This window comes from Camelus dromedarius, chromosome 2 (assembly GCF_036321535.1).
Source record: "Camelus dromedarius isolate mCamDro1 chromosome 2, mCamDro1.pat, whole genome shotgun sequence".
Taxonomy (NCBI): domain Eukaryota; kingdom Metazoa; phylum Chordata; class Mammalia; order Artiodactyla; family Camelidae; genus Camelus; species Camelus dromedarius.
Window position 1 is genome coordinate 27,293,911 of NC_087437.1, and position 26,714 is coordinate 27,320,624.

At 45.2% G+C, this 26,714-nt stretch overlaps 1 protein-coding gene across 2 annotated transcripts in view; it reads right to left on the reverse strand.

The window, feature by feature from the left end:
- Positions 1 to 4,218: 4,218 nt before the first annotated feature.
- Positions 4,219 to 26,714, reverse strand: part of CLRN1 (clarin 1) — a 35,342-nt gene continuing 12,846 nt past the window's right edge. The window contains exons 2-5 of one of the 2 annotated variants that reach the window (XM_010986810.3): positions 16,869 to 17,048; positions 15,840 to 15,864; positions 7,696 to 7,709; positions 4,219 to 4,484 (exon numbers count right to left, since the gene is read on the reverse strand). In XM_010986810.3, the coding sequence (XP_010985112.1) occupies positions 4,219 to 4,484; positions 7,696 to 7,709; positions 15,840 to 15,864; positions 16,869 to 17,048 (485 nt within the window). The remainder of the gene's footprint in view (positions 4,485 to 7,695; positions 7,710 to 15,839; positions 15,865 to 16,868; positions 17,049 to 26,714) is intronic. The other variant, XM_010986817.3, reaches the window with a different exon arrangement.

Below are 26,714 nucleotides of genomic sequence, written 5' to 3' on the forward strand. Positions count from 1 at the left end.
GGGCTGTGGCTTCGGGAAGGGCGGTGGCACAGACAGCCACTCAGGGCTGGTGGTGGAGGGCGTCCCTCGCCTCAGGTTATATTTCAAGAGACTTAGTGTCTCACTGGCATGGAGCGGAACTTTACTGGAGAACAGGGCTTTGTTGGCGAGGCTAAGATAGGATCAAATAACCACCCAAACTCAGTGGCTTGACAGGAAGTTTATTTACCACTCTCATCACCCTCCAGGGCAGGTCATGAAGCCTGCCTCTGTTTTGCAGCCTCGCCACCTGGATGCCGTGGCTTCCAAGGCTGCAGTACCAGGGGAAGATAGAGCTAGAGGATTGCATGGGAGGGTCTTCATCGCCAGGCCTGGAAGTGGCATGGGTCCCTTCAGCCTGCCTCCTGTCTGTCCAGACTCATTCCCATGGCACCAGCTGCAAAAGAGCCAGGAAATGTGGCTTAGCTGCGTGCCACTGAGGAACGTGGTGGGAAGCACACGGCATTGTCTGCCACAGAGCTGGCGAGGAAAGGGGGACAGCAAAGGAGCAGGGCAAAGGAAGCGCCTGTGTGGCAGCACGTGAAGGTCTACGCCAGCTTCTCTAGGGGTGTCTGGCGAAGATGTGCATCAGACCCTGTCCTTCCTGTGTGAAGGGACACTCTTCATTTTCCTTGGCTACATGGAAGGATAGCAATTTAAGGGCAAATCTGTGAGCTGTGGCATCCTGGAATGTGTACCTGTGAATTAGGTGTGATACCCTTTTTTGTACTAGGTAAAGTCCATGCCGAATTGGAACCCGAGGAGGCTGCAATGATAGGGCGGGTGGCTCCTGTGCCCTGAGACGGTGTGTCTCTGGTGGGGCATGGGCTTGAATTACTCGAGGGGCCCAGCCACCTCCTTGGTGCCCCCCTTACAAACAGCCTGGAGGAGAGAGGGAACAGAGGCTAGCAGAGCTCCCGCGGCTCTCACTCTCCTCCCGAATTAGACTGATGGCCACAGGGGGCAGAGGGGACTTGTGCTCATTGAAGGACACAGCCAATTTGCAACTCATTTTTTTTCCTTCCAGGTGAGCCTAAGTCCCTCAGACTAAGATTGTAGTAAAGAAACACGTTCCTTCAAGACATGTGCCTTTTAATTGCTGGGTGGCTTCCAGAGCACTGTAGCTATCCCCTGGGGTCTCTGCAACCATCGTCTGAGACTGTGTTTTAGGGCTTGCAGGGGACACTTTCTGGAGGTTTCTGACAGGGACAGCCAGTCGGCTTCGGGCTTATTCAGACATTTCAAATAGACCAGTGAGCCCCAGCTCTGGGTGTGACACGGCAGGTATGTCTGGGCATCTAAGGGGGTGTGGGGGGAAATCACAAAGTCTGTAAATCAAAGTATATGTTTATTGAGTTTGCATTAGCATTTTTATCAGCAAGAGGGTGTTCCCCTGCGGGGGAATTTCATCGTGGATGCCAGGGCCCCACACCTACCCAGTCTTTCTCTGTTTCAAGGAGCAGGTATCTATTCTCTAAACTGACCAGGCTCTGTCCCTTGTCACTTGGAGGAGGGAGATTAGCTGCTGAACCAGCCTTTGGCCCTGAGCCGTGAACCATGATGAATGGGGGCTGAGCCCCAGCATATCACCAGATCACACCCTGAGCGCCCAAACAGCACAGGCTTTTAGGATCTAAACAGAAGGGATCAGGGGCAGCGAGGCAGTGAGAAGAACAGTGTGGATGGCTTGGGACCCGTCTTGAAGCGTTTCTGTGACAGCCACCCTTTTTACCTCTACTGGGTCTTACTGGAAGGGGAAAGGCTGAGGAAAATTGAGAGAGAGGTTAAGCTCCCTTCTCTCCACCCAGAGTCTCTCCCTGGCTACTTGTTCAGGTTTCCATAGGTGGATGACTGGGCCCAGTGTCCATTCTAATGGCAGGCCAGGGTCTCTCCCAGCTGGTGCACCCTGACGCTGCCAGTGTGGGCCCCTCCTCCGTCCACCAGAACGGGGAGGGGCAGTCTCCCCGCCTGGCCTCTCTCTCTGCAAATGGGCCGCGGGAGAGGCGAGGGATTACCTTCGGGTTGTGCAATCTGTGAGCCACCAGCCAGACTGATGAGCCTTGGATGCTTGTCAAGTGACATGAGAGCAGCTGCTCTGAAGGAGCAGATGAGACCACAAGAGCAAAAGACCTTTGTAAATTGTAAAGTGCGCGCAGAGGGAAGGCGCCCTGCGCGCTCCCCAACCCGCGCGTGCCCCGTCTGCGCGTCCACTGCCGCAGGCTGTGTCCCGAAAGGCCTGACTTTCAGGGCTTCTTGCCGTTCTTTCCCACGGCAAAATAAGCTCTGATGCTCTGGGGGTGAAGGGGTGTGCCCACACCGGAAACGAGCACCCGCCCGCCCAGTCGTTGTGTTGCCGCCCCAGAGCCAGCAGGGGGCCCTGCGTCCACATGAGAACCTGAGACCGGGGCTGCCACCTGGGGCGATGACTGTCATTCCAGAGCCTCTGGTCCCCACAGAGAGAGCCACGGAGAGAGTCCTGGCCACATCCTTCTTGGAAGGGTTACTCGCAGGCCACGTGGGACAAAGGGTTTCATCCAGAGGAGAGGGGGCAGCTTAAGTGCTCTCCTCTGAGGGCCCAGAGGGTATCTTGTCTTATTTGTGTGTATGTGAGCCAATTTGCAGGGACCAGCGTCCCTGCCTCTACTTCCCACCAGTTTGCCCATTAGGCTGTCGTTGGATGTTCAGCTGCTGCTCTGAGTTTTCTCTTTGTACGGAACGGAGAATAGTCAGGGAGTTGTTTTCTAAAGAAGAAAGCTTGGTGTTAGATGTTTTTCAAAACTTTGAGGAGAGAGAGAGGTGGGGGGTGGGTCAAATGGGACTGTAGGGGCCTTCCGGGATCTCAGGCCGGTTACCTGTGGTGGTGATGCTCCTTGTGCTTTCCTGCCTTTCCTAGAAGGAGCAGACAGGACCACGAGATGCTTCTGTACTGAACTGTTTCGTGAAGACTTCCAGAACTGGGCTCCACTAGACCTTTACTGGAACGAGCATCCTCTTTATCATTGGACTGACTTGTGGTCTTCTAGAAATTCTCCAGCTGTAATATCTTGATTGAAGGTGGAGAGACTAACATCCGAAAACAAAGAGTGTGTTCTGATGTCAGCCTGTGGGCCACAGATCACCTTTAGGGCATGTTATTTCTCGGGTATACAGTCATTTGCTTCTTGTAAATTGTTTCAATAAAGAAAAAGAATTTTTTTTTAACACTAGCACTTGCCAAACCTCTCATATGGGGGCTAAGTTCTGGACAGCTGTGGAGAGGGACCTGGTATGGTGGTTTGTTCTCAGCCATTCCCTGCCTCTTCCTGACTGCTTACTTGACGGCAGCAGATGGAGGACAGAGGAAGGGTGAGTTCCAGATTCAGTTGTGGCCTTTGGTCAGCTGCAGATCAATTTCATGGGTAATTCAGGGGAAAAAAAGCTACTTGGGTCATGCTTTGTGATAGACTAAAACCCAAGATGACACAGTGATACCATCGTAATCCCAGAATGTAAAATAATTTTCATAATTGGGAATTAGTGCTCGAAGGCACTAAAGTTAGAAGCAACAGCCCCAATGAGTCATTTTGCATCCAGTTTACTAGAAAGAATCATTTTTCATGATTTCTCAGTGGTCTCGGCAATTATGTCTGTTAAAAGCACTGTGTTTCTTCTTTTTTCCTTTTAGAGGTTTACAGATTTTGCAGATCCATCCAACAGGTATGAAGAATAAGACAGTGCTTTAAATGACTTTTTCAAAAGTACGTTGCTATATTTTAATCAATGCTCATTTAATGCACTATCATTTTAGGAAAGTGATTCCAGCTCTGTTTTCCGATATCTGTGGCAACAAATGTGTGGATATATCAGAAATAGTATTTATTTGTATTAAAAATATATTTCCCCATGCCTTTCAGTCCCTCCCTGATGGAGAAGGCATTTTGCGCTGTGGTGTAGATATGAAGTAACAGTTTGTCCATTCTAGTCAAATGACTTGAGTACCCAGGCAAAGCAATTTCCTACCAGGTCAAACAACCTTCCAGAGCCTTCCTTCTGCTCCCCTTACTTTCCAACCTGTACCCTTAAAACATAGTTTATAAATATTATCACAGAGAGTGGGGTGCTTTAATTTGTGAATCTAAAAGGATGGAGAGATTTAACCACATCCAGGTGACCAAAGCCATTCTACTCCCTTACTGTGAAAATCACAGAAATGTTTGCCTTTCAGTACATTAGATCCGCAGCTACATTAGTTGTCTCTGTGTCTTTAGATTTTGCAAAAGGAAACTGAAATCCAGCAAGTCGTATTAGAAGCCCATTCAAAAAATGAACAAAAAAGCAAATGAAAACCACCCAGAACGAGGTGGTGTATTTTTCACTTTGCGTTTTGTAGACATACGTTCCTTCTTTATAATTTGCAATTTTTTCTGAGAGGTGGTGGATTTTCACTTCAGAGGCAAACAGTATCATGACAAGACAGCCGCAGGAGCCTGCAACAGAAGGAACAAACAACATGTTGGGACAAATATTTTCTGATTGTAAGGGGCAGGGAAGAGGGTTTACATGCAAACTAAAGAAAACCTTTTCCTGTCACCCTCATTTGCATTCTTCTGCAAAAATAGATTTCAAGTTTGTAATCATGAGCCTAATTCTCCAACCAATGGGTGGTAGTGCCTGGGTTATGGCTCTGAGTAAGAAGACTCATTGGGGGGTAGAAGCAAGCTGATCTTACAAAGACTGGGAGATGCTCCACTTTGCATGATGAGAAGGCTGAATTGCTGGGCACCTTAAAAGCACAGTGGTGGAATCAGGCTACAAAGCAGCCACTGCTATGATGTGGCTTCAAGAGAACCAATTTCTCTGTACTTCACAGGTCATGCAGGAGAAATGCCAGTCATCCAGCCCCCTTGTGAAACACCCTCGGGCTTCCTTCAGAAGGTTGCATGACTCCTCCCCCTCCTCCAGCTCCCACCTGGCCACAGCAGCCCAGAAGTGTCCCTGAGCAAAGGTGGCGTCGGATAAGGGGTTGAGGGGGAGAGTGTCTGTTCTTGTTTATACCAGAACTCGGTTTTTACCTGGGTGTGTTTCTGCTTTGAACAAAGTCTGTCTACACTGGTTGATTGAGAGGGCCTGGGATGTAGGGGCAGGAAACTTTCCTTAAAGTATGCAGTTTTAGGGGCCTGCACTGTCTTTTCCCCATCCTCCCTCCTGTGGCTGATATATGGATGCAATGGCTGGAGCTCCAGCAGACATTTTTGGACCAGGTGGCCTTAGAAATGGAAGCCGTGTATTATAGAAAAAGAGGAATCTTGGATATCAGACACCTGGAGCCACTAAACCAGCTCTGGACTTCACCCTCTAGGTTCTTATGTGAGAGAATAGTAAACACCTATTTAATTTAAGCTATTATTGTTATTTCCCCCTCATTTATCACTTGCTGGTAGCCTAATCTAATCTTAACTGGCGTGGCCGTGGTCTGGGGAGATCTCTGCACGACAGGGTCATGCTGTACTGAGTGGGGCCTGGAAACTCTGCTAGTCCCTCTCTCCCTGAGGACGGAGAAGGGGAGCCCCCCAGGTGGGTGGGTGGCACGAGGGGCAGAAGCAGGTGGCCAGAGGGGCAGAGGCAGGCGCACCGTGGGTAGCCAGGACCCCAAGGGCTTCCACAGCTACGGTTGCATCCCAGGATGCCACCATGGGGTGCTAGTTAGTAGGAGACTTGCTGAGATGGTTTTCTGACCTTGGTCAAACCAATTTGGGTTCAAACCCTGGTTCCTCCACTTGCTATGTGAAAGTAGGCAATCTTAACCTGCAAGTCTCAATTTCCTTGTGTATAAAATGTGGATAATAAAGATGATTCAAGATTTACATTTATGAGAATGGGCACATATAAATGCTTATTAACTGGTAGCTTTCCCTATGGTTTTTAAGTTTTCTTTTCATCTTGCAAGTCCTTATCCTCATCCCTTACTTCACCCCACCTCACACCAAGGAGAGCCTGGACTACCTCGGGTAGGCTGCCCGCAAAGAACTTACTACAGAGCCTGGTTCCTCCACATGCTCTCCCATTAGGTTTATGACTCCTTGAGGAGGGGTAAGTGCTTTTGCCGTCAATTACGGTTAATTCAAATACCCTGGGAGCCATGACATAGTGGCTTAAGTTCCCATGCATTAATTCAGTCATTCATTTATTCAGTCATTCATTTATTCAATTAGACTTATTAAGGGCCAAGCATGGGAATAGTGGTGCAGATTTCAACATTAGAGAAAAGGCATATGGTTTCTGCTCTAACAGAGAGTATAATCAGGCAGGGAAATCAGATGAGACAATTACAAACCAACCGCAGTGAGTGTAACAGTCAGGGGGGTGTAGGTAGCTATTACTGAGAGGGTGGGCAGCATCATAGAAGGTTCCTTGAAAGCAGCTGAAGGAAAAGTTAGCAGAGGGGGGCTGGATTGTGTGGGGAGTGCATTCCAGACACGAGGCAAGTGACAGCCCCCATTCCTTTCCCAAAGGCTGGCTTTGGGTTGGGGTAGAGACTGGATCAGGTAGGGCAGGGGGTGGGGCGGGGGGAGCAGGAAAGGTGAAATTCCACTTCTTCCAGTAGAATCTCACCTAGGACTGGCCCACCAGCTTGTTCCTCATCATCACCCACCTCTGAGTAATCAAATGATACAATATTCTTGAAACTTCACTTCTCAGCAGTCTCAGAGAATGTTCCTTAATTTGTCTGCCTAGTTTTGTATTCTGAGCTTAAAACCAGAGCTCTCCCCTGGCAAAACCGTATTATTCCTTTATTGTTAGAGCCAACAAAAAGGCTGCGATGCTGTTTTCTCTTTATCCTTTATTTGAAAATTGTGGAGAAAATGCCATTGCTTTTACTATAAGAACCTTCTTTGTGTGAGGAGATGGCGAATTTTAGACAGAAGCAAAATACTGTATTTCCTTCGTGCTTGATAGGGAAATTCGAACTCGGTTTCCTTTTTCAAGTTGTTAAATATTTTAAAGGTACGACTTTGTTAAGGAGACAGCGTCATAGTGAGACTTCATTTCAAATTCTTAAAAGTCAGAGTTGCTGGGGTAGTAACTTAAGGCCAGTAGCGCTTTGCTGGTGCTAATATTGCAAGCGTGCAGACTCCCCGAAACAGCACACGATCTAGCGGTTGAGAGAACGGGCTGTGATTCCTCTCTGGATCCTGGGGTTGTCCCAGAGGTCACCTTGGTCATTTCAGAGTCAGAGCATGGAAACCCAGCCCGCGTCTCTGCCAACCCCTCAGGGACTGCTAAGAGATGTGAGGGGAAACAACTCCGTGACTTTAGAATGTTTTTGCTTCTGCCTGTCTGTGGCTCTAAAAGAAATGAGGGACTACAGGTAACTCTTTATGGCTTATGGGCCAAAAGATACCCAGGAAGGGCCTCTCTTTTTGGCCTGACTGCTGGGGACGTGGAGAGAGGTGTGTAAGGGATGTGAGTGATGGTGAGAACAGGGCTCAGCCCGTTTCCAGTGTAGCCCTTAGACCCCAGTAAGGGGGACTCCTGCTATGAGTCCCAGATTTAGAGGGTCCTGCCCTCTCTCTCCTGTTGACACCTCTCCCCATGGGATGAGGAATCCTTGAAGTCAGTGGCATGAGTCCATCTGAAGTCCCCAACCCACACTCTAGTCTTTACTCCCAGGACCCAGGAGTTTCCTCCCCACACAACCCTGAGCACATTTCCTGGGTTGGCACAGGCATCTCCCTGGGTTGGTCTACCCAGGGATGGATTTGGATCTGGTGTTGCCCAGCCCTGAGGCCAGAGGGTGGTCAAGGAACCACTGTTTGAAGGGCACGGTCAGAGCTCGGATATGCAGTGGAGCGTCCACACGTGTGTGCCTGGGGCCCTTTGCGGTGTGGGCGGAACCAGGCACGGGAAGAGAAGTGAACAGGCAGGGGCCGCTTCTCCTCCCATCAGCACATTTGGGTGTGGAATTCCCAGGGCTCAAAATTCTAAATTTGAATCTGGCCTTCCAGATCCTTACAGAGAGATGTTTATCAAAGGAAAAGGATCAAACAAGTTTTATTGAATAGCTTATAACTTTTAAATCTTTTGACACGTGGCACGTGGGCTTTCATTCGTGCTCTTTCTTGCCCGAGGCCTCAAAGATGTTAGGATCGGGTCTGCATGCTGCCTTCCTTGGCCCAGTTATCCATGTCCACCAGGAGCCCAAACTCAGCCGGGGCCTCTTGGACAGATTCCCCACATACCTGACCAGCACTGCTGCAGCTCCCAAGAAAGGTTTGAGTACAGCAGATTTAAGAGAGCCTGCCAAGCCTTGTTCAAGCTAGAATTTGGTATGTAACCAGCACCGGACCCAGCTTTTGCTGCTGGGCGTCTTATTCAAAGACGAGCCACTTTCCTTTCTCTTGTTTGATGTCCCCACCATCTGGCTGGTACTGTAGTGGGTTTGTTTTTTTTTTTTTCCTTTTCTTTTTAATGACTTTGATGACTGAGTTAATTTCTGTCTGAATAGGAGAGCTGAGTTATAGGGCTGTCACACCATGAATTATCAGTCAATTAACAAACATATGTAGTGTGCTAGACACTGCACACTCAGGATTCTCCTCTGGCAGCTGTCTGGGACTGCAGAATTGGGCACCTCTCCCCTCCAGTCCTTACAGCATAGGGAAGGAAGGTCACAGCCAGCAAGAAAGCTGCTTCTTCATTCCTTGGTGACTCCTGAGGGTGACTATGCTTTTGTGAGTGGGAACATCCTGCCAGGATCCGTAGAAGTCCAGGGTACCATAGGTTTTGGTAGAAATGTGTCCTCAAAGGTGAAAAAAAAAATCTGGAGTATTCTCCTATTATCACTAAGATAGCATTTGGGAAATAATGAATTCGAATTTCAATTTCACTTAAATGAATGGCCAAGATTTCCAGAAAGCTAACATGTCATCTTTAAACTCTCTTAGAGAGGGTGAGGGGGGAGCAGAATTTGCCACCCCAAAATATACCACTTCAACATATTGATTATTTAGAAGTAAAGTTACTTAAGAAACAGCTAGTGCAAGAAGGACAGTCTGACCCTCTTCTGTCTCCCTGAAAGCAGGAAATAAATTCCCCGTGTGGAGGGTACCCTCCCCGCACCTGGAGGGTGGAAGGCATCCTTATCACCAGAGATAAGGCATTCATGACCGAGATGGCTGTATAAACAAACCTTGTTACTTCTTCACTAATTTACTACCCAAAGCCCAAAACACTTTGTCTTGTCAATTTTTCACAAATTTATTATTTCTTTGTCTGAAAGGGATAAAAATTACCTGCTTGGGTCAATTCTTGGAGTCTCATATTTTATGAGCTCCTGTACACGTATGAAATTAAATTTGTTTTTCTCCTGTTAATTTGTCTTAATGTCAAGTTAATTATGAGGCCAGCCAAAGAACCTGGAAGGGAAGTGGGAAGTTTTCCTCTCCTACAGTGACAACTATTGGAGGCATTCTGTTTCCTCTGCAGAATGATCAATTGATCAATTTTGTTCTTTAAGGAGTCTTGAGAGATGACAAATGGGGTCGGAAAAGCCACAATTTTTCAGATGTAGATGCTAATTTTGTGTGAAATTGTGTAAATCTCACTAGAAAGTTCGTTATTATTGGTCAGGTCTCCAGCAATGATTTCTTCTTCAACTGGAAGCTACACCAGTTCCAAACTGCTTTAGAGACCAGTGGCTACCATGTAGACAAGTAAAGCAAGCTAATACCTAAGAGTAAATGTTGAGGTCGTCACGGAGATGATTTGGTCACGTGTTTCCAAAGAGCAGGTGCGGATGAAGTAGACATCAGCTGGATTCAGCTTTCCCACTTCCTTGTCTGTAATGGGAGAGCTGAGGGGCCCACATCTTGCGAGTTTTGCAAATGTCATTTTAGTGAGAAGGGTGATTTGTGCACAGAAGATATGCTCTTAAAGCGTGATCTTTTTCTAATTTGAATTGGTTTTCAGAAAAGGAGACTGTGACTTGTTTCTAGAAAATACGTAGAGCTGCTTCTGTTTTATTCCTTTACTCAACAAAGACTTCTTGTGCGCTTACTGCACTGTCCTGGCCACTGGGGATACAGCAGTGAACAAAGCAGCCAGAAATCCCTATCGTCATGGAGCTCCCAGTGGTACAGACAGTGGTGAGAGAGGCAATAACAAAATAAATACATTCTGTCGTCTATCAGGGCATGAGATATATTCAGGAGAATAAAATAAAGCAGGGAAGGGGGTGGCCAGGGGAGGCCTTGGGGAGAAGGTGACACTTTAGCGTCTCTTGAAGAAGTCAGGGAGTGAGAAGGGAGATATTTGAGGGGAAAAGCATTTCCCACTGAGGGAACAGCGAGTGCAAAGGAATCGGGGGGGTTAAGTGGAGAGAAGAAGAGAACCAGGCAGAAGTGAGGCGTGTTTGTGCGGGTTTCTGGAGTGGGCTTTGGAGGAGGTAGCAAGCACTTGGGTTGTGGCACTAAATGAAACAGAGGCAAGACACATGTGCACATTCTGAACAGGACAGGATCTCTCTGCAGTTGTGATAGGACGACATTGAGCATCTCCTGGTTTGTACCAGGTCATGCACGGCTGCGCCTTGGGCAAAGCGGGGTAAACAGTCCCGCTGCGTCCTTGCCTGAATGCCCTGGGGTGCACTCCGGTCACTACGGCTCTGCCGCTTTGGATGCTGCCCTACGTATCAAAATTCCTCGCCTGTTACCATCATGAGCTGGCTAATGTTGCTCCTCTTTCTTCTGTGGCCGTCTTTCTAAAGTTTGCACTGAGAAACCGGTCAAGTATTTCCGTTGGTGACTTTTCCCACCCCCAATCCTCCCCTTCCTCAGGCTCTGTGGCTCTAATGCCTGCATGTTCCTGTATGTCTTTCTCAGACTCTGAACAACAGCTCCTCCATAAGGACTGAAGTGGAAATAAGTTGCAGACTGGTTTTCACTACCAGTTGCAGAATAATATGCCCTCGACTTATTACAGAGGCCAGAATATTATTAAACATGTTTCATTAAAATATGAAACTGCTCTGTGACGTAAGCATTCTTTTGTTTCTTACTGCTCTTTATTCTCCTGTCTTCCTCTTTCACGTATGACTGTGCTTATTTATGTTCCATGCCATAGTTGTAATTAGCATAATTAATTATGTTCCTATTAGGAACATCCCCTTCTTAAAGAAAGGCAGTCATTTTCTTTGCTTGTTTTGCTTGGTATAATTCAAACATGATGCTATATTATAAGAGAAGAAATTTTCACTAAGTCCACATTTTGGTGGTTTTCATCACCTCCAAAAGGCCTGAACCAATACATCTCATAGCCTCCTCTGAGCATATACACTGAGCTGTCTCGGATATGCTACCATCGGTCCCTGGCAAGTCTTCCATGTAACCTGCTCTCTGATGTGCGCACCTGGGTGAGAGTCTGTGAAACTTCTCGCATGGAAGGTATAAAAGGCATACCCTCATACATCAGTGCTCCAGTGGGAAACCAGGGGTCTAGTTGCTTCTACCCTCAGCTCCTCTATTTTGGCTCCCTCTCTTTCTCTACCTCCTTAATCTGAGTATGTCTCCCTTGCTCTCCTACTGTATTATAAACCTGGAGGGAAGTTTTTTTCACCCTGTTTTCCATTCTGCCTTCCCCTGCGCCCCTCCCCTCCCTCTCGTTTACTCTCACAGGTGGCTTCCTTTTCACAAGGCTCACTGTTGACCTGTACTCTTTAAATGTCCCCCTCTTGTAGCCTCTGGGACACCACATCTCACTGATTTTCCTTCTTCCTCTCTGGACATGCCAAGTCAGGGTCTTTTGCTGGCTCCTCCACCCAAAAATTAACTGATGGTGTTTTTCAGGGATTGGTCCTAGGCCAGTTTTTCTCTACATTCTCTTCTTAGATGATCTCATCCATTCTCATTGCTTTGAATAATATCTGTATGCTGACAACTCCTAAATTTATGTCTTTTGTCTAGACCTCTTCTCTGAGCTCCAGACTCATCTATCTGACTGTCTACTTGACATCTTCTCTGGAACATCTCATAGGATCTCAAACTTGACATGCCCTAAATAGAACACTTGATTTCTAATGCTAAGCTCCTCTCCCCACCTCTTTTTTGCCCTGAACTCTAAGCCTGTTTCTTCCCTGTCTTATTCATCCTGGTTAATGCCACCACTGTCTACTCATTGCTTAAGGTACCTGCAAAACTTTTTGGATCCACTTTCAAAATGTTTTTAGCATCCATTCATCTCTCTTCATCTCCAGTGCAATAGCCTAGTCTTTCACCAAATATTTCTTAAAAGGTAAATCAGTTATCAGACCTCTCCTTAAGGTCTTTCAAAAGCTTCTCATTGCAATTAGAGTCAATTCTAAAAGACTTACCATGGCTTTTGAGGTCTGGCATTAACTGACGTCAACTGATCACTCTAATTTTTGCAGGATGGGGTGGGATGAGGACCGCGTACCCTCCAGCCACACAGGCCTTCTTTCTGTCCCTACAGCAAGCTGGCTTTTTTCTCAAGCATCCCCACGTGTGTTTTCTTCTCTCCTTGGGAAGTTCCCTGAGGGTCCTCAGCTCCTTTGTATCTTTAGAACTCAGCTACGTGGCGTAGCCTTCACTGACTACCATATGGAGACCTGATCTCCCCTCTCCTTCATTCTGTATCACAGTAGCCTATTTATCACACTTACTGAGATTATTGTGAGCTCGAATCACTTATGTACACTTCTGTAGACTCTCTTACTAGAGTGTAGGCTCCACGAAGTCAGGACAGTGTCCTGTTTTGGTTGTGGTATCACCAGTACTTCTCATAATGGCTGGCACCTGGTGGCACTCAGTCAGGATTTGTTGAATAAATGAAACACGTGCACCCAGATCAGTGGTTCTCGACACTGGTCACACAGAGACTCCAATTTAATTAGGATGGGGTGGGACCTGGCCTCAGGATGTTTAGAACTTTCTTCCAGTGATTCTAATGCACAGTCTGGGAAAAGAATCACTGTCCAAAATGAGCTAGGAGAGACCATTAGGATGTTACTAAAATCCGAACTCGGGGGAAAGACTTCTCAGACGTAGTTTATAATTGGCAAGAGGAGAAAGAGCAAATTAACAGGCTTGAGTGGGTTTCGTGGAACAATGATGCAGCAGAAAAGTTACATGACGAAGGCGGAGGGATATGGACCAAAGTGGAGGCCGTATGAAGTGCAAGGAGCTTCTGGTCCAGGAGGGAGGGCAAGTGGATACTGGGCAGTAAGGACAAGCAGGCTGTGATGACCGAAACCATTGCTGGCCTCATCCAGAGGGTGGCTTCCTTTCCGTTCCTCCCCAGGGTCTGGCCTGCAGCACACTAGGAAAGACAAGGAGATGCTCCCAGCGCTGTTGCTGTGGGCAGCGTGGAAGATCCCTGGTGGACAAGCAGGAAGAGTTTTTTCCCTTTCCTTCCCACCATCTTCATGTCCCAGGATGCCATGCCTTGGGTCCCCATCTAGCAGGGAGGTAGACAGCCGAAGAAATGGCCCTGGAATGGTATCAGTGCAAGGAAAGGGGGCATCGTGGGGAACCCAGGGGTGAGTGTAAGGAGAAGAAATAGGAGGAAGGAGTTTTTCTCTGCTGATTGTGCGGGAGGCCACCTGGGCAGAGAAATAGGGGAGGAAACTCAGTGGAAGAGAGCTTCTGGTGGGGGGTGGTCTCTAATGTAATGTGATTTAGGGGGACACTAAAGGAACCCCTAATATAGGCCTCTGAGCGTGTGATTCATTGGCTTATGTTCAGAGTGTGATAAGGGCTGTGAAACCCCCGCCCTCCCAAAAGTGGGGTTTAGAGCTGGGGTCTCCTTGAATATCACAACTCTAGGTAAACATTTCCAAACCTCCAGGGGCTTCTGGGCACTGTGTGTGGATTGAAGGGAGATGAGGTAGTTTGTGATTTAGGAGTGACCTGCTACCCCTGGAGGTCACAGTCAGTCCTTCTGACCCGCAAAGATGTTTTGTCATGCAGTTTTAAAAAAATTGTTGAAATTTTGGTATTTAAAAATAAGAATTTAGGGCTTAAAAAACAAAACAAAAACAAAACACAGATGATCTGGAAACACCAGGCCTTTATCCTCTGCAGGACACAGATCTAGAACTGGTTCTTCCTTTCCTTCCTTCATCCACAAACCTTCACTGAGCACCTGCTTCTGCAACAAGTTCAAAGATAAAAGAGCGACAGTGTAAGCACAGAGCCTGTGTGTTCCCGCATCTATTTCTGTGCTCAGGTTTTCTTTGCCTTAGCCTTGGCCAAAGGCTGAGATAAGATCTGGGACTTGGATTAAATTCTGTATCCTCTGAGTCATCTCCCTTTTCAAATAGCGTTAGTTGGGTCGTCCGTTAGAACTGTCAAATCATTTGTCTTCCAAATGGGCTGTTCTCAGTTTCCTGCAGGAGCCGGAGTGTGAGATGGCCGTGCCGGTTAATAAGCTGTTGTGTCTCAGCGTCATGCCGGCTCTTCTTTTCCCTACTTGGCGATGCTGGGTCCAGGCTCCCCACACCCTGGCTCTGCCTGGTCAGCTGCTTCCTGGGAGGCTCTGCCAGTGGAGTGCACCTGGTGAGCGAGGACCCCCAGGCAGGGGAGGAGGGTTTGACTGGCTTTGCCTCAGGGTACCACCATTCCTGGCAGCAGCAGCTGGGGGGTTCCTGAGCCCTTTCCACACTCCCAGAACTGCCTCGTGGTGTCATGTGACAGCGCTGTCTCCTCAGGGTACAGTGCCACCTTCTCTTAGCCCTAAGGATGGTGGCTGCTTTCTCACATTGCCAAATCTGAGTTGCCCCAGGGTCTCCTTTTTGTCTCCAATGCCTGTTTAATCAACCCTCTATAGCAGGGAGTTCTCAAACCTGAGCTTATATTGGAATCACCTGGAGGGCTTGGTAAACCCCAGATTGTAGGGCCCTACTCTGGAATTTCTGGTTCGGAAAGTCTGAGAATTTGCTCATCTATCAAGATCCCAGGTGAGGCAGATGCTGCTGGTCTGGGGACTCCAGTAGAAGGACCACTGGTGGACATTGCGTTCCCTCTGTTAAGGCAGCACGGATTCTGTGGTCTGGCTGGTCCCTGGTTGATTCAGGGGCCTTCAGGAAAACAGCACACCACCCAGGGCCACCAGGTTGGTTTGGTCTGCTGGGTGGGGGTGAAGTAATCCCCGTACCCACTTCGAACCTGACCTTCCCGTGAAACTGAATCACCATCCTGGTCTGTCTGTCGGCATCCTGTGTCTGTGCTCTTGCCCCTCTGCCCTGATTGCAAAGCCCCTGGCCTTCCTTTATCTTACTCTCTCTGGCTGAGTGCTGCCGTCTCTGTGGGCCTGCCCTGCTAGTTCCATCCCATCCGAATTTTGATTTTCTATACTATGTTATATAAGCAAGCAAGTCAACATCTCCTTCTGGCCCTGAGTTTTCAAGTCAGCGAACACATATTGCACTGTGTACTGTGTACTGTGTACAGAGCCTCATGCTGGATGATTTTGCTAGAGATAGAAAGATGAGAAAGATTTAGACTCTGACCCCCTGTGGTCATCATTTTTGCACCATTGAAAACTATTATTTGCTTGTGAGAGATACAGAGAAAATCAGCAGAACCTGCACTAGAGGGAGAACTGCTTTAGTTGGGGAAATAATCTGATTAGCAAGATGTAGGTGGGGTGAGACCCCAAGAAGTGTGCTCTAGTGATAATGGATGGAGGCCAGTACACTGCCTTCTAAGACTAGTGAGCGCCCATTAACTACAAAGGGGCTTTGTTTTATAGAGAGGGAGCTATGCAAGTTTGTGGCTAGAGTTGAATTGTGCAGGGGGAAGGGAGGGGTGCAAAGAGAGAGGAGGGGCCTGGGGCCTGGCAGCCAAAGGGCAGCTGCTGAGTAAAAGGAAAGAGTCTAATATGGATTTGCAATCCACTGTTGGCTGGTGTGAGTTGTATTCTCTCTCCTCTCTCCATGAAATCATTAATAAAATTACTTGCTTCCCAGGAATAGGACAAAAGCATTGAGTCTTTTTGCACATTTTGGAGTAGGGTGAAATCAATGACCTCCCGTCGAAGAATGGCTACATTTGAGTTGTGTAGACACTTTTGATTTTCTCATCTTTCTTTTTCTCCTCCTTGTAAATATGTGCTAAGCACCCTGTGGCACTGACTGGATTTTAAATGCTTTTCCATCAGCCCTGGTTAGTGAGTAGGATGTGTTTATTGATGCGCTTAGAGTTTTCCTTGTCCAGATACACCTACCGTTAGGTTACACAAAATCTCTGCAAGCTCGAATATGGCAACTCATGTGTGGGTGGGACACTGGCCCTTTACTCTTGTTTGATGGCTTTTATTCATTTTTTGGATTATGAATAAATAAATGCATATTATGGAACATTTGGAAATACTAAAAAGTTTGAGAAAAAATGAAAATCACCCATAATTTTCCTTCTCAGAAATAACTACTACCAACAAAATAGACTCTTTCTCTGCATATATATATGTATTTTTGTATATATGGAGGCTCTCTCTATATATATGGAGAGTATAGAATATATATATTTATATATAAAATCAAATTGGATTCATCTTTATAAAATCTTACATACTGCTTTTTTCACTTACCTTTTTGATACAAGCATGTATCCTTTTGATTACATCTTCCAAAATATTAATTTAATGCCAGCATTGTGTTCATTTGAATAAACTACCCTAATACATTTACTGAATTCCCTATTGTTGGATAATTATATTTCTCTCCACTTTTTGCTCTTGTAAATAATGCCACAGTGACCATCCATGTATATGTATTTTCGCTTTACATTTGGGTAGGCTGATAATCTTTTACCCATTGAAAAACCCATTTGGCTTCAGAGGTAGAATTTTATACTCACCTGAAATGAAGCTCAAAAGATACAACCCCAGTGGACCATGCAGCGTTTCAAAGGGCTTGCCGAAAGCATTGTACATGAAGAAGGCTGTCCCCACCAGGGTTGAAACGATAAGGATCACGGAGAAGAGAACTACGTTGACGTGGATGCTCACTGGGATCGCTTTGAGCAAATCTGGGAAAACTGAAGATAAAACAAAGATTAGAAGAAATTTCATCAGCGGTCATCTGCAAGTGTAATTTAAAAAATTAAATCCCTTTTATTCTAACTTCAAAAGCCACTAAAATCCTTCTGATGAATACATTCTCACTTACTCATTTACAAAGGATTTACAAAAAGGTTTAAACATGAGATTATTTTATAAAACTCACCAGTAAAAACTAGCAAAGGGGGAGATTTGAAGGAATTTTTCTTTTTGCCCTCGGTCATATGTAATTACTTAAATAAACAAGTACTGTCCTTAAAACCCAGAACTCTACATTTTGATCACCAAACTTTTAATGACATTTCTCAGTAGTCTTTTTTTTTTTTAATCTATTTTAACTTGTAATGACATTTTCAGTTTGGGGCTATCTGGAGGAGTTCAAATAACAGGAGGTTTTTGTATTTCCTTTGTGACAAAAAAAAAAAAAAGTTTCTAGTCCACACCAAGATTAAGAATGGGGTATTTTCAGTCAACTTCAATATTTTGATGTAGCACAAGCTGTGGGAAAATAATTTCTGGTGATACAAGAAATTTTTTCCGTTTAGAAAACATGCTAAATCTCTCTCTAAATTTTGTGTTCAGGGCAAGTTTTTCTTGCTTGCAGTGGAAATGAAATATTTTAGAAATGTGGTATTTCTCTTATCTGGTGAGGCATCAGTATGCTTAGCATCAGCAAACCTGGCCAAACCAATCTGGAGAAATTTACTTCAGTCCACTTTAGTTTGCCAAACTTTATTGAGCACCTACTGTGTGCCAGACATTGTTCCTGGTGCTAGAAAAGAACCATAAAGTAAGATAGACAAGGTGCCTATTGTCTTGTGGAGCTTATAACCTAACAGGAGTTGACAGACAAATAACAAGTGAACAGATGAATGTGATGTTTTACAGACAAAAGTGGCCATGGTCAATTTCTTGCCTCCTTTTACATACATGTCACTTCCCCTTTAAGAGGTAGGATTTATTCCTCAATTTCCTGGAACCTGGGCTGGCCTATGACTGCTCTGACCAGTGAATATGGCAATAGAAGTACATCGTACCCATTTTAGGCTATAAAAGGCCCAGCCATTTCCACTTCTTCTCTCTTGGAGGCTTGAGCTGCCCGGGAGGATGTCCAGTTGTCTGCTGGAGAAGGAGGCCACCAGCAGGAGCACCGGGGCACCAGACTTGGGAGGGAAGAATCTTAGAAGTCTGGCCCAGAAAAGCCTCCAGGTGACTCCAACCCCAGCTGCCATTCAGCCGTAACAGTAGAAGAGATCCAATTGAGAACCGTCCAGCTGAACTAATGAGTTTTTGTTTTAAGCCCCTGAGCTTTGAGGGGCTGTTGCACAGTGATAAGACACTTTCATGTAGTCATAATGCTATGGAGAAATAAAACAGGGAAGTGGGACTTTGAGTGATTGGGTGAGTGGACAGAAGTGGTCAGGAAAGTGACACCTGAGCTGACACCTGAATGTTGAGCAGGAAGTGGCTGTATAAAGATCTGCGGAAGAGCAGTCCAGGGAAAAGGAACACAGCCTGGGCAGGAGTGAGCCCGTGCGGGCGGCAGTTCCTGGTGACAAGGCAGAGGTGGAAGTCGGGATGCTGGGCTGGGGTCAGATTGTTGCACCTGCTGGATCCTGATCTGTCGACCACAGTAAGGGGTCTGCTTTTATTCTAAATTCATTTGGAAGCTACTGGAGGGTTTTAAGTAGGAGAGTGACACGATCTCCTTCATGATATAAAAAGATCACTCTGGCCACTGACTAATGAGTATAAAGGGGTGGAGAGAGGAGGGAAGCTGGGAAACCTGGTGGGGCGGTCAGGGGATATTTACAGAGGTAAGATATGGGGATGTGGTCTAAGGTGGTAGCAGTAGAGGTGGTGAGAGGTTGTCAGATTTGGAACATATTTTGGAGATGGAAGATAGAGCTTATTGAAAGAAATCACGGATAACTCCTAGAGTAACTGAGTAAATGGTGATGCTGTTAAGTTAGATAGACGAGTGGGAGGAGCAGGTTGGGCATGGGAGTGGGAAGTGATGCAGGAGCTGTGTTTTAGGTATTTGAAGTTTGAGTTGTGTAAGATATCCAGGTGGAGATGACATGTAGGACTTACGTGTCTGGAGGTCCAGGGAGAAGGCGGAGGTATCTAAGGAGGTGAAACTAGGGTCAGGAAAGTAAGGCACCTAAAGCAGATAGGGGAATTTAAGGAGACAGTCACTCTCTGGGGCCCTAGAGTGAATGTCTCTTTAAATTTTATGTCCTAGGTCCCTGAATGGCCTCACTCTAGTCTGATCCTGGTATTTAAAGCCAAGGGAATGGCTATCACTTATGGAAAAGCTGTAGCGAGAGGTGAGAAGGGAGAAGAGAAAGAGAGCTTGTGAGTTGGGAGCAAATCCATGTCCAGGGCCACAACACTGTACTCCTGGCCGTGTGTCAGAAAGCAACCAGGTGAGGGAGTTGCACCGAACAAGGGCTCAGAACAAACCCTTCACCACTGCTAGATACAACTAACTATGTACGTACATACGTAAAACATGCTCAGTGCAGGCGGATAGGGAGCGTCCTCTTCACAAATACAGACAAGGTCATTTGTACCCCACCATGTCATGTGCAGATCATTTGACTACTGAGGTTTAACTCGCACTGTATTTCCTTTATCTTCTCATAATAAGAGAAATGCACATGAAATCTATGAGATAGCATTTTCCACAAATCATATTTACAAAGATCAAAACATGTAAAGATACCCTGCGTTAGCTAAGTTGTTGGGAAGTGGGGACCCTTGTGGACTTTTCTTGGGAGTGTGAATTGGTGCAGCTTCCTTCGGAGAAGTTGGGCACTGCCTAGAAAGTATTAAAAAGCACGTATCCTTTAGCTCAGCAATTTTACTTCCAGAAGTTTATCCTGTGGATATTTGTGCACATGAATCCAATGAAATATTACTAGGATATTCATGGCAGCATTTTTTTTTTTTTGGCAAAAAAAAAAAAAGGTAGGAAATAACTCCCATGTCTATCAGTCTGGCATCTGCACAAGTCAATGATTTCAAACAATGAAGCGACTCTTTAAGAACAGGTATGGAATTATCAAAATGTGATGTTAGATGAAAAAACACACAACAAACAAAGAAAAAAGTGCATCATTCTATCATTTGGGAAAAAGCCAAAGGAGAATGTATGTAATAACAAGTAGTTTTTAAATACTTTATTTATCTGATTCAATTCTCTCAACAATTCCATGAGATAGGTACTATTATTAGATCTATTTACCAGAGGAAAAAGCGGGCTCAGAGGTGATGTAACGTGCCCAAAATTTGTATTTAGTAAGTGGCAGAGATTTGAACTCGGGTCCTCATTCTTATACACCAAGCAGCCTCGGGGGTGGGCATGCTCGTCTAGGCAGACACCATTTCTAGAAGATTACACATGAAACCGGTAACATCACTTCCAGGGGAGGGAGACAGGGATACCTCATTATGTACCTTTTAGTGTGGTCGGAAAAAAAATTTTTTACTACCCCACAAACATTATCTAGTTAATGAATACATAAATGCTTTTAAAAAACAATTGAAAGGATAAATGAAGACATAAAAATTCCTTTGACTGTTCTAGATTAAAAGAGATTTAGGAGACATACTAACAAATGCAATGTATGGATATTATTTGTGATTTGAACAAAACTTTATAAAAAAAATGTTTTTGAGATAGCCAAGGAAAATTGAACATGGACTGAGTTTTAGATGCTATTACATAACTATTATTGATTTTGTTGGCTATGTTAATGGTATTGTGGTTGTGTTTTGAAAAGCCCTTATTGATTAGAAATTGGATGGATGGGTGGTTGGATGGATAAATAGATAGATCAAGATAAATTAAGATAAAATGGGAAGACGCGTCAACTTTGTTTGGAAGAGGCAAACTGGGTGTTGAAGTTCGCAGGTGCTGAGCCTCTGTTGTCAGTGATTGCACTGGTCCTCACTGCCCTGTGTTCTCGGGGTGCAGAGCGAACCAATTAGTCTATGATCGTCCACCCTCCCGAGCTTCCAACTGCTGAGGCAGTTCAATCAATGCAACTTGCTATTCTTGCACTTGGTTAGCTATTGACTTGGTTTTGACTAACTGTTATCAAAAACCCTGCTTCCTTCCATCTCCCCACCTGAGGAAGAGGCGGCCACCTCTTTGTCTCTGAGAGGACAGCTAGGTGAAGCCTGTCTGAAAATTGACAGTTGTTACCTACCTAAAACGAAGGCAGAAGTTGCACTGATTTGCCTCCTGGAAAGAAAAGCCAGAAGCTAAAATAAATTGTCATGTGGAGCATATTAATTCTTCTGAAGTCTCTTAAAATCCCCACTTTTGCAAGAAAGTCACCCAGTAGGATACTAATCCCTACATGTTATATTTTATGAGGTTTCTTTGATGAAAATTCTCCAAATCTGTAATGACCAATCAGAGCTCTGATAATAACCCTTCATTTTCCAACCAACACTGATACGAGTTTTCCTTCACGGAAGGTGAGAGCAGACCCTTCGAGTAAATACTGGAAGGTGTCACTTTAATGATATTGGAGATCTGCTTGGTCTTTCCCTTCTTTGAGGTGTAGGATTACAACACAGAAAAAGGATTTGAACATTTTGATCTGCAGAGGGGCTGTCAAGAATTCAGCAAGTCACTTCAGGCCTCCAGGAATTACTTGATTAGCTGTTGCCAAGTGAAAGGGAGTTATTTATGAAACCGAAGGCACAGAGAAGTTAAGTAATTTGCCTGAAGTCTCACAGTGGCATCGCTGCCTTTGCTTTTACTCCCGCCCCCCCCCCCTTTTTAAATTAACACTGTAACTATTTCTCTTTTTTTGGTGTACTGTTCTGTGCGTTTTGACAAACGCTTATCATCACGTAACCACTGCCACAATCAAGATATAGAACTGTTCCACAGCTCCTAAAGCTTCCTTTTTCCCCTTTGGAGACAACCTGTCCTCCACTCCCAGCTCCTGTATGTGTGACTTTATAAAAAACTGCCAAGGGTTTTCCGCAGTGGCTGTACCATTTCACCTTCCCACCAGCAATGTATGAGAGTCTCAGTTGTTCTGTATTCTTGCTGGTACTTGGCAATCTTTAAAAATTGTAGTCATTTCATAGATGTGTAGTTTATTTTGTAGTTTTAATTTGCATTTGCCAAGTGACTAATGATGTTGAGCATCCTTTTGTGAGTTTATTCTCCTCCCATACATCTTTTTTGGTAAAGTGTCTGCTCATATCTTTTGTGCATTTTTTTATTGAATTGTTCATTACTACTATTATTGAGTTTTGAGAATTCTTTATGCATGCTGGATATGAGCCCTTTATCAGATAAGTAATTCACAAATATTTTCTCCGAGTTTGTGGCTTGTCTTTTCATTCTCTTATCAGTGCCTTTTGAAGAACTGTCCTTATGTTTATGAATTCCAATTTATCAAATTTTTTACTTTTGTGTATCATGTTTTGAATGTCAAATCTAAGAAATCTTTCCCTAATGCAAGGTCACAAATAATTTCGCCTATGTTTTTCTTCCAGAATTTTTTTAGTTTTAGGTTTACATTGAAGTCTATGGTCCATTTTGAGTTATTTCTTACATATGGCCAGGGTTAAATTCTTTTAGCACATGACTATCCAATTGTTTCTGTACTTAAAAAGCTGACCATGGACTTAATATATGACCCAGCAATCCCATTCCTAGATATTTGCCTAATAGAATTAAAAATATACGTCCGTACAAAAATCTGTATGTGTATGTTTACAGTGGCTTTACTTGTATTTGCTAAAAACTGGAAGCACCTTAAATATCCATCAACTGGTAAATGGACAAACCATCCATAAAATAAAATACAACTCTGCAATACAAAGGAACAGACTGTTGGTGCACACAATAGCATGGATGGATCTGAAATGCATTTTGCTGACTGAAAGTAACTGAATTCAAAAGGCTGCATATTGTATGATTCTGTATGTGTGACATTCTGGAAAAAGCACAGTGATAAGGACAGAAAACAGATCAGTGGTGGCCCAGGGTTGGGGGTGGGGGAGGACACTGACCACAGAGGGGCACAAGGGAGATTTTGGGGGTGATGAAAGTGTTCTAATCTTGATTGTGGTGGTATTTACATGCCTCTAGGCAACAGTCAAAATTCATAGACCTGTCCACCTGAAAAGGGTGAGTTGTACTGCATGTAGTTATAAACCTCACTAAAAACAACCAGGAGTAGGAGGAACAAGAGCTGGAGTGAGCAGCGTCCTCCAGGTGTGAGCAGTAGTCCCTGCAAAGGTGCCCATTTGGCCTGGTGGGAGGAGGAGCTCGGTTAGAGAGAAGGAAAGGGGCACTGGACCAAGAGTCAGGCCCCCAGGTTCCGGCCCTCTGCAGGGCCTTGAGCAGGCTGATCTGTCCCTCTTTCTCTCTGTAAAGTGAGGGTATCCCGTGGGGCAGCCTGGGAAAGGATCAGGCATTTGAAATTAGGCAAAAGAAGCTAGTATTTTAGCTTCTTTTCTAATTCCGTGAAGTCCTTAAACCTTGATTTTCTTTTCTGAAAACTGAGACTGATCCTACTTCCCTCTCACGTCTGTGAGGGTCCAGTGGCATCAGCGTGTGGAGTACCCAGTGCGCGGTAGGTGTTCAGCACGGGTGTGCTGTGGTGCGCCCCTGTCTGACGCCAATCCCACCGCTGCTCACAGGCCACCCCCTCTCACCTCCTCAAGGACACTGCTGAGGGATTCTATCCTCTCTCTACCACATAATCAGTTCCCCTCTATTGGATCAGGCCCATCAGCACACAAACATGCTGTCATTTTCTCATCTTTAAAAAAATAATCTCACTTAAGTCCTCCTCCAGCTGTTAAACCCTTTCTCTCTTTCCCTTACAGCCAAGTCTCTCAGGGAGTTGTCTCTACTCTCAGCATCTCGGTCCTTTCTCCACTTTCTCTCTTGAACCCACTGCACTATTACTATGTTTCCCAGAGTGTCAAGCAGCTTCTGGGTGCCAAACCCAATGGTCAACCTTTATCCTCATCTTACCTGGTTTCTGGCTTCTAGACACTGCCCTCGCCTGGCTTGGCTGCCTCACTGGTTACCATCTTGATGCACTTTGTTGGTTGATCCTCACCTCTTCTCTTCTCCGTCTTCATGCGCTCCCACTAGTGCTTTATGCAGTATCATGGCTTTGACTAGAAGTACTCTCGAGCAGATGTTTCCAGCCTGGACTTCTCCCTGCGTCCCACACTTGTGTGTCCTCCAATTACTTACTGAATATCCTGACTGGGATATTGAGTAGGCATCTCAGTGTGTCCCTGACCAAACCCGCGGTCTTCTCTTCCACACCCTTGCTTTCTTTAGCCGCCTTCTTCTTGGTTGCAGGCAGTTCTGTTCTTCCTTGGCCTCATCCTTGATTCTTCTCTTACTCTCACATTTCATGTTGAACCCATCAGGAAAAGCTACTGGCACTACCTTCAGAGTCTAACCCCGTCTCCCCGTCTCTGCTGCTGCACCTGCTGCGCGTCACCACCGTCTCACTCAGATGACCGCGAGGGCTTCCTAACCAGTCTCCCTGCTTCCGCACCCCCATCCTGCAGTCTGTTTTCAATGCAACAGCTGGTGGGATCTTTTAAAAATGAATTGGTTTAGGGGGGGAGGATATAGCTCAAGTGGTAGAGCAGATGCTTAGCATGCACAAGGTCCTAGGTTCAATCCCCAGCACTCCCCCTAAACATCCATAAATTAATTACTTTCAAAAATAAAAATAAAAAACCCCAACTAGTTACATTAAAAAAAGAATTTGTTTTTATCAGTCCCCTGTTGAAACCCTTCTGGTGGATTCCAATCTCACCCAGAGTGTGCCGAGTCATTACAGTGGCCTACTAGGCTGTACGTGACTGGACTCCTCTGACTTCATCTCTTCCTGTTTCCTTGTGCAGTTTGGCACAGTGTGCTCCAGCCACTGGCTTCCTAACTGCACTTCAGATGTGCCAGGAACACTCCTACCTCAGGGCCTTTGCACTTACTGTTTCCTTTCCCTGTAAATTCCCCTAGAGATCCCCATGGCTTGCTCCTTCACTTCCATGTCTTTATTTAAATACCACTTTCTCAGGGAAGCCTTTATTACTTGGATTTGCAAACTTCTGCCCAATCACCCCTATTCAATTCCCCCACCCGTTTCCTTTCTCTTCTTTTTCTCCATAGCAATTATCATCATCTGATAAATTGTCCATTTTTAATTATCTGTTTGTTTGTTTCCCCCATAACATGAGGGCAGGTGCCTTGGTCTGTTTTATTCACTGCTATTTTCCTAGTATCTAAGAATGCTGGCACAATGTAGAACAGTATTTCTCAAAAAAAATTTTTTTTCACTGTTGCACTTCATCCCAGGAGTCTTATTAGATATTCCTCCTAACCACCCTCCACCCATGGAATTTTGGTACCACTGATATATTGTATATTGGTGTCTATATTGTATTTATATGTGTGCTTTGTATACATATACACTTTTCAAAGAGTAAGGGTTTTCTTGCCACCAAGAACCAATTTTCACCTCCTTAGGGGGTCACTGATGCTGTGAAGAATGCACGATGTAGCTGGTGGACATGGGTATGCTGGGTGAGTACATTTTACCTGGAGTAGGATGCAGGGATGGAGTCCTGTGTGGCTAGCAGATTTGGAGTTTCTTGGTGGAAGCCAGTGATGCATACTGAAGGGAGTTAGTGTTGTATAGGTGAGGAGGGAAGGAAGAAGGGGAGAGGACAGTCCAGTTAGCAACCCCAGGGCCCAAGGAGAGGAAGAAAGGGGGTTGGTAGTATTAGGTGTGATGGAGTTTCTGATTGAGAACCGAAATTTGTCCTTTGAGTCAGAAAGTCACTGTTGACCTTGATATAAGCTGTTTCTGGGGCTGGTGGTTATAGAAGCTGAAGGGAGGGAATTTGGGGCAATGGAGATAGAATAGTTGCCAAAGGGATGATAGGAGCCCATGTGGGTTTTTGGATTTTTTTTTTTTAAGAAGTTGAAAGACCTGGTTGGCAACTGGAATGGAATTTCAAATCTCTTTATTAAAAGAAAAATTTTAATCCAGCATACTTCGGGGATTGTCAACATATGAGATGGAAACTGATGGCTGTTTAATAACAAGGTTTAAAGTTTAGGATTTGTGAAAGAATCCATCTCCAACTTGAACATGAAACAGCTCTTTTTTGTTAGCAGGGCAGGAGGGAGGGGAAGCAGGGACTTGCTTTCTCCATGTTTCTGTCAGTTTGTCCAAAGGTCCAACTGTTTATGGAGGGTCTTTCTTACAAATGAACAACATTATAACAGTGAAATGGGAATTACGGTACAGATTTACCCACAATCCCACCAATATAAAAAGCAAGACTTCCCTTTTTTTGTTCCTTTCAAATTTTTGTCTATCTTAATATACATTTCACATATTACTATAATCGTTACGAATTTTTGAGGTCACATTCTGTTCTTTTTACTCAGAAGATAAGCATTTCCCGCGTCATACAGGTTGTCTTTATAAATGTCATTTAGAAAACTACATGGGTTTTCCATCAAACTGATGCACTGCTGTCCATTAGGTTTGCCTTCCATTATTTTAGTATTACAGCTAATGCTTCCACGAACAAATTTCAAGCCCGTACCTTTTTCTTTCTTA